This window comes from Hippoglossus stenolepis, chromosome 5 (assembly GCF_022539355.2).
Source record: "Hippoglossus stenolepis isolate QCI-W04-F060 chromosome 5, HSTE1.2, whole genome shotgun sequence".
Lineage (NCBI taxonomy): Eukaryota > Metazoa > Chordata > Actinopteri > Pleuronectiformes > Pleuronectidae > Hippoglossus > Hippoglossus stenolepis.
In genome coordinates, this window is record NC_061487.1 from 1,299,401 (window position 1) to 1,308,276 (window position 8,876).

At 37.2% G+C, this 8,876-nt stretch overlaps 1 protein-coding gene across 2 annotated transcripts in view; it reads left to right on the forward strand.

The window, feature by feature from the left end:
• LOC118110237 (NT-3 growth factor receptor) overlaps positions 1-8,574 on the forward strand; it is a 117,029-nt gene extending 108,455 nt beyond the window's left edge. For both annotated transcript variants that reach the window (XM_035157931.2, XM_035157932.2), the window contains exon 18: positions 4,136-8,574. In XM_035157931.2, coding sequence (XP_035013822.1) covers positions 4,136-4,321 — 186 coding nt within the window. In that variant the 3' untranslated portion in view covers positions 4,322-8,574. The remainder of the gene's footprint in view (positions 1-4,135) is intronic.
• The last annotated feature ends 302 nt before the right edge of the window (positions 8,575-8,876 follow it).

Sequence of the window (8,876 nt, forward strand, 5' to 3'; positions counted from 1 at the left end):
TACAGGCTCGATATGGATAGAGTTAAAAGCTTTACTAAAGGAATTGGCAGAGGTAGAATTAAAACTCTAGACTGAGACTGAGTAGGAGAGAGCTATTAGAACCAGGGGATAAAACAACATTAAAACATAAGCAATAGTGATAGCAGCTAACCCTCCCCCCTAGGTTGGTAAAAGAAAGAGTAGCCAGGGGGAGAGGCTTCAATAAGAGGAGCACAATCTTCAGGTTGCACCCACATTCTGTCATAAAAATGTCCAAATTCTGTGACAGAATAAAATCATTACACACAATTTTGTCAGAGATCTTACATTTAGTAGACCTGTCTTGAAAATGTTTGGAAGTTTGGAGTCAGGTACTGGAGTAGGATGGCAGGCAATGTGAATAAGATTGGACAGTGTGACTGTACAAGGAGAGAGGTAGCTACATGAATACCTGTTACTTCTATCGTTGATTATAACAGGGATGGCATGTTTAAAATCACATAGAATCTTGAGGTGACTGTGAGTAGGTGAAATAGGTGAAGGAGGATCAGGTCTTACAGATGACCTAATAGGAATAAGTGAGTCAGTGCGGAAAACTGAACCAGAACCAGCAGGACCCACACTGTCAGGGACAGGGCTGTGGGATAAAAAAATGATGATGCTGGTCAGGGTCTTGCTGGGGGGACCATCAATTTAGGCTAAAAGCAATGAAATTTATGAAGTTGATAATCAGTTTGCCCACACCACTCCTGTTTGGATGTAACCCATCAATTTTAAACAGGTCCCACTCAGTCCAAAAATAATCAAAATTGCTTATAAAACCTAGTCCAGTGGCATTGGTGAAATTCTGCATCCACATGTGCAGGCTAAAAAGACGTTGTGAGCCTTTATTCATAGTGGGAAGTGGGCCAGACAGTACACACCTTCCTCCTAGGCTTTAGACTGTGTAGACGAGGAACTCAAGATCATAATGAAGTTTGGTGGATTGTCTTGGCATGACGTCATTGGTACCCGTGTGCAAAAGCACGGTATGGACATCGAGCAGAGCAGGTGTCAGTTCTATGAAATCTGCCGTTTTGCCACCAGAAAGACAGTAGGTGATGGCGCCTGGGAGTTCAACAAACCTAACAGTGGAGTCACATATAACAAGGATTTCTGGTGGACTATCTTTGCAGCCACCGTACGCAGAGAGTTTAGATGAGAGAAATAACTGAAAGCCGTTAGCGATGGTAGCTGAGAGACAGGAGTTGATTAGGGCAGTTTCACCTGGAGAGTTATGTCATCACTGGACACAGCTGTGGCCAGAGCACCGTTAGGCCCGGGAGTCAGTGTCTGGAAGTTAGCGGGGGCATAACTGATAAGGAACTTAAGAGTATGCTGAGGCTAAAGGTAAATCTGACTGGCTACTGGCTTGTATGGCAGTACTATGAAAGCTCAGTAGATCAGACGTCATTACCACTATGCCTTTTTAAACAAAACACTTTTTGAACATAGGATAAGATGGAGAATATGTAATGTACGTTCTGCTGCACTAATTAATGCCTACCGCCAGTTGATGTAGTCGGATGTTAGTGACCACCAGCGGATGTTCGGGACATATCTTCAGTTGTGTACCTGCAGAAAAGCCCACATTTAATTAATCACATTTCTCAGAATGTAACTAGATTTAAAAAAAACACACTTCACAAACCATAACTAATCCATCTACCTAACCCAGAAATCTGTCTGTCTGTATGTATATGTAATGCATATCTTGAAAACCTTTTTCAAGAATCACTTTATCATCATCATTCTTGGCATTTTTGTTTTTAAAGGTCCAAAAAAGGGCAGTGTTCAATTTGGAGCAATTTGGACAGGCAACACATTCAAAATGTCAATAAACAGGCAAACAGCAAAGTCAATGGGTGAGAAGCAAATACTGACAAATGTTATCTTCATCTGGGGTATAGGACTACAGTGGTCAGTGCCAATGACCAAATCTGGGCAGCAAAAGAAACACAAGGGAATTTAATTCCCAGCATATACGTAAGGGCTACAGATTAAAAGAAGCATAACTCTTTAAAGCTTATGGCAGCAATATGTAGTGCTGAAATGTCCTTGATCAAGATTGTCAGGGACCGAGCAGGAAGATCAGAGAGCCACAGATAGTTTCTTTGAAATTTTTTTATTTTAATTTTGTTTTCATTAAAAAAATTGCTAAAAGATAAACTTAACACATTTGGGCCAGTAAAAGGTCAACTAAGCAAACTAGCCTCCGGTAACAAGTGAAGACAAGTTAAAAGCACCAAAAAATTGCCCCTCAACTGACACACAGGGGAAACATATATAGTGGCTGATCAAGCCACTCAAACACAAAAGGGCGATAGAGTGAGACATAGTAACATTGAAAACAAACTACAGCCACAACATAACACACCATATAATATTAACTAAGGAAAAATACTTAAACATAAATAATAAATAAATATATAACAGTAGTCAAAGATTAACAACTAAAAATCTAAATAAGGAAACAGTGTCCCTCCCCATGATTACGAGAGACATGGTGCAGTCCAATTAATGCTTAAAGCCATTTAAGGTTGTCTGCTGCAGCTGGGCCTCCTTTTGATAGCTGGCCAAACGACTCCAGCAGCAACCCCCAGGAACTGGTAACTCAAAGAAAACTTGATTAATTATCACAGAAAAAATATATAAATAAATAAATGAAGTATGTTGTATGAAACCAAAATCTACATGTCCAGTTATTTATCTGTAATGTGCGTGTGCAAAGAGAAACCAACTAGGCAAATTAAAGAAAGGTTACCACCATGTTAACGAGTTTCAGTGTGTGGTTGCGGTGCGGAGATCACAAAGATACATCATCATCTCGATCACTATGCGTTTGAAATGCAGCTCAACACGACTTCTGACCCCCCTGTGTAAGGAAAAGATTGTTTACCATGTGCAATATTATTTATATAGCTGAATAATTAAAGACCACAAAGACAGCTCAGTAATAAGAATCGACTTTGCTTGGCTCTGGGCCTGCACCACCCTCAGCCACAAACGACAGACAATTTTCCGAAAACAATACAATATAACATTTAAAACAACACGATGGCATTTCATGAAACGACATAATTTAACTAAACACATTTCACAAAATACTACAATCTTTTACAAAGTACAGCAACATTGCAGATGACAGTATTTCACAAAACCAAACATTTCACAAAACACAGCATTAGACAAAACACAATGACATTTGACAAAACACATTTTACAAGACAAAGGTAAGTATCGGCATGCAGAATAGGAAAAATGGGGACTGAACCGCCAACATTTTGGTTAGTGGATGATGCACCATATCTTCTGAGGCACAGCCCCACATCAATAATACATTTCACAAAACACAGCGGCATTTCACTTTACACTACATTTCAAACACAGTAAAAACGCGGCTGTGGCTAAGGGGTTGGCCTCTAACCAGGTCGGCCCCAGTCTTCCCCATTCTGCATTCTGAAGTGTCCTTGGGCTAGATACTGCACCCAAAAATAGTCTCTATTGTCATAGAGAAAGTGCTGCACATAGATGCATTGTATGAATGTGTGTGTAAATGGCTGAATGGCTAAAAAAACTATACTGTAAAGCTCTTTGAGTTGTCATCAAATCGACAAAAGCATTATATAAATACTGCTTATCTTCCATTTACCATTCCACAAAAAATGACATTTCACAAAACACAATATTTGCAGAAATCATGACATGACAACAGTTTTTCTTAAAATACAATGACATTTCACAAAACACAAGAATTTCACTATACAGGACAGAATTTTACAGAACACGATTACATTTTACAAAGAACTACATTCAATGAAATGCTACAACAGAAAGCGAGGGACAGAACTTGTTTGTAAGTGGATAGAAACTAAGTCTGTGATGACAGTTTAAAACTATTTGCTGTTTCTGTTCCTTGCTCAAATTTGAAACTGAGTTTGAAGGAAAAGGTTTATGAGTTTGAAATCACAAGTATACTTAAAAAGGATCTTCATGTGATGTAATTCTGAATATGTTTTCAACATATGACTTTAAATGTTATGTACACAAAAATAAAGCTTTTCTCAAACAAGACAAGTCACTGTCTTGTTAATCATGTGTCTCTTTGTCTCCCCAGGTGATAGAGTGTATTACTCAGGGGAGGGCACTTGAGTGCCCCTGGCTGTGTCCCAAGGAAATCTACGATATTATGCTGGGCTGCTGGCAGAGGGAGCCACAACAGCGCTTCAACATTAAGGACATTCAGAAGATGCTCATAACTTTAATGAAGGCCACACCAGTCTATCTGGATATACTAGGATAGGAAAGGATAAAAGGTGTTTTTCAGGTTGGACTCAATCCAAATTACGTTAATAGAAACTAGTACACTGGATCAGAGGTAAATTGATTGATTTGGAGCCACAATTAGCCATGGATTCACAACATAGCCTCTGATGGAACCATGTAAATCAGAATTAGACAATGACCCGTATCTTGTATCCAATTACCTAACCTATGAGGATTGGAATTACTTAAAGTGGAGTGATGTGTGTTTAGCTGGGTTGGAATTAACAGGATTACACAGCACTGCATTACAATATAAAGTAAATGAAGAGCAAATGGCTTTGGCCTACCTTCCATGACTGGGTCCGGACTTGTGTGGTCAGGTCTTGCCCCTTTTCAAAAGAACTCATGACTACAAGGACTTGACTATGTAGTATGGATTGCATCAAACTGGAATTAACTGGATTAACCTGATTGTACGGGTCTGGTTTGGGTTTTTTATCCTTATAACTTAGGTAAAACATTTTATCCATGATATCGTAGCCTATGCATTCTCATTTCACCCTGTCCAGATCAGTGAAGCTTAATTTCTATCCTAGTTTTTTCTATCCTAACCTGGCCAAGTCTGGTAGAGTTTGGATTGGCTTTTTTTTTAATATCCAGTCCTAGATTATATTGATTTCACCCTAACATGATTTATTAATGTTCCTATAAATCAATGAAAGGATGATGGGCCAGTCCTGGCTTAACTTTAAGTGAATGCAGTATTTACATGACCATCAGTAATGCTTTTTCATGTTTTTCATGAAGTCATTGTGGAAGCAAGTCAACAAGAAAGAGCAAGTGTAGATGAATCAAATAAGTATTTGTATAGCAGCCACTGTGTGCTTGTCTAGTGTAAACATGCTTCAGAATCTTCATCTACAAAGCCTTCATAAATACTCCATCCACTCTGAGTCTCATGTTGGTCTACCAAGTTGTTCACTAATGCAAGCGCCTAACCAGACCCTCCGTGACTGAGCCTTGAGACATGGCCTTAGTGATTGTCTATCGGCCCAGAGATGGACCAAAGTGCCTCCTAATACTTTCTAAACACTGGAGACAAAAGGAAATAGTCTTAGAAAAAGCACTTTTACTTTGTTTTTACTTTTACCTTTGTTTACCTGCTTAAAATGTACACTAGCTGTAAACTGTCCTTGTTTTTCTTACAAACAAATCCACTGTTAATATTCTATGTATATAGCAAAAATGCTCAAAAATATGAAAAAAACAATTTGAATGATTCAGAAAAGTAAACCCTTTATATATATATATATATATATATATATATATATATCAAAAATGCCCAAAACAAAGATTGTATACCCTTTACAGCTTGATAAGAACATCCAACTACCCAAGATGGAGTTACATTTTCAGTTCTTTTTTTAAATACATTTTTATTGCCTATTACCTGTATATTTTTTACATTTTTTTTTTAATCAAAGAGTGGACCTCTGCCATGCTCCAAAGCCATTGGAATATTCTGCCATTGGGTAGCACCAAACTTATCATCATTAAGGATAACATTAAAAAATATGCGTTTTAACTTGGATCCACATTGGATCGATATAAGATCCTACACAAGAGCAACAAGAACTTTATGACAACAGAAAGTGTTCATTAACAACACCCTGTAACTTAAAGAATGTATCTACTGTAAGTCTATACGTCTTGAGATATGTTAACTGATTTTGTCTTCCTTTATTATTTTTAGCCTCTTGATGTGTTGTCATATGGGGATGTGAAAGCCAATAGATATTTTGATAATTTTTCTTCCCTTTGTAATATGCTATTAACATTTACTTTATCTGGCCACAAAGTATTTTTAATATGATAATACATGTTAAACAGTCGGGACAGTAAAGGAAAGATTTGAAGTTAACTGGCTGTTGTTTTGGCAGTGATAGTATTTGAAACACTAGGTCAGATTGAAATCTGTTTATTCTTTGGGTGTCCAGTGTTTTAATCCTAGCTGTCTCAGCTTGAGACATGAAACTCACAGTCAGCAGCAAAATGGACTATAATTATGTGTACAAATGTGTAATCTTTCTAAAAGTCAACACAGGCTGAATGAACTGAGAAAGGTTTATCAGTTTATTAAGGTTTAACAGCTGTGTCTGAAAGCTGTGAGAAATCAACGTGTAAGCCACTGTCAAACTATTGAGTGTACTATTGTTTGATTGCTGTTATCTCAGAAGTTTCTTCAAAGTGTCTTTGTGCTATAACATTGAACACCATTACTACTGTAATTATAAGTGTCTGATTTCTGATGTAACTGTAACCTCACTAAATGGTCATATTCTGGTAGGACATTTTAAGCAGGAACAGGAAACTCATGAGTTACAGTAGTAGTGCAACAGCTCACTTCATGTCTTTCACACTACAGAAAAAAATTGTTTCTCTTACTGTGAATGTTTGTTTTATTTGAATGACCTCCAGCTAGTTTCACCTGCATGGTTAGTCGGTTCTCAGGTGGAGCGGCTTTATTAGAATCTCTCTTTGCATGTTCATATGATTAGTCATTTATGTGTAGCTCCTTACATGGAGATAGTGTAGAAAAAGTGTTCGCACTATGTTTGTGGTACGCAGCCTGAAAAGCCCTACTTCATGGTTAGCCAGTATGTATACATACTGCATGTCAGAATGATCAAACATTTCCTTATAGTGTTCAAGCTAAACATGATTTAAAAAACTGCCTTGCATTATTCACTAGAATTTCTCTGGAGGCATGTTTGGATACCCCATTTGTTAGCCTCAGAAAGTACTACAAATACACATGTTAACTGAGGGCTAGCTATCGATGGGTATGCTCAAATTTGAATTTTTCGATCAATGTCTGAGGACAATCAAATGAGTTCAGAACACTGCATTTTTCAGTAGCAATTTCTGACCCTCACTTTTCTTGATCACCGGCTATTGATTTATCCCTGATTTACCCCCCCTCCTCTCTGAAATGTGTCTAGTAGATTAAAGGAGAACGTCTACTGCATCTGAGTGTAACTAGCAAAACGCTGTATGGTTTAATCAAGTAAGACTCGTGAGACATAATTTCCACTCATTTTAAATGTTCTGTTCATTGACTTTTAACACTTTTTACAGTTTGTAACAGGGTCACCCACTGCCATTTGTACTAATTGTACAATCCACCTTGTTAAGTGACCTTGCCACATGGTGTTCTCACTCTGTATAGAAATGGAGCACCTACAGCAAATAGACAGTAGACATTGATGTAGACATTGTAGTAGACGTTGACCAAAAAGGATTTATAAATTCATCACTTTTTGAATGAATATTATAATTATTTGCAAAATGTCTCATAGGCAGAAAATCCTAGTTAGATTAGAAATTGTAATTTAATTTTTCATAGACTCAGAGTGTTTCTCTTGAACTAAGCAAGAAAATCCCAGCTGAAACGCATGCTGGAGGCATCGTTTCAGTCAGTTGGGGTCATGATTAGGATCCAGTGGCCTCATTCAGGGCCAGTTCAGGAAGCAGTGTGCCCTTGTGCCTTTGTATGGAGCGTGTCTTTTTCTTGTGAAGTAAGATGAAAATCAAAGTGCAGCAGGGGTTGTGCCCCATTACCTGGTAAGTTTACAAAAATAATGACGATAATAATAATAATTAAAGACAACATTAGCCAAAAACAGTGTGTTCTCTCCTCCTGAAACCAAAAATATACATCTACATTGTTGGTGTTTGGGACTAGGGCAGAAATGGATGTTGACCCCATCTTGTTTGCTAAGACATCTCGTATGATCACAGCATTAAGCTTGCATTAATTGAGTCTCAGATATATAAGTACACCAAATGGTATAATTTCTTAGGGTTAAAGGATTTCGTTATATTTTTCTCTTTGATGACTCATACAAGTTCTTTTCTTCTTTCTTCCTCATTCCATGCTATTCATTCTACTTTATCTGCTCATGTTTTCTTTCATTCTAAATCCCTTTACCTGAACTATTTTCCTGCACCATGTTTTCCGTATAAAGTATATAAGCTGAATATGTTAAAATCATTGTAACTCAATAATAAGTCTGTGTCATTCCTGTCCGTTCTCTCTCTCTCTCTCTCTCTCTCTCTCTCTGTCTTTGTTATGTGTTGTATATTTGTCTCCATACTATTATTTATGACTCAATGTATTAGAATAATTTGACAATTTATATAATGTATTTTTAAACAGATAAGGTGTAGTGAACTTTTAAGCTGGTTCGATGAATGATTCTATCTTATTAAAAGTTCATCATCTTTGAATAGTTGTGTTGTCTTTTTTTCTATTTTTGTCTCGTCCTTCTTGAAGCACTTTCCAAGGAAACAATAAAAAACTTATGTAGAGAACATAGTCACTACTGATTATTATCTTAAACATTTGACTAAATCTTTCAGTTTACTACTGTAACATATGACTCCTTTGAATATTTAAAAATGCATTAAGTAGTTCAGTTTTGATGATAGAGGATCATGGTGGCAGCTGATCGTGAATTATGATTACAACTAGAATGCTTAGATGTACAATAGGCCTACTCACATATACTACTATTATTCGAGAATGACAC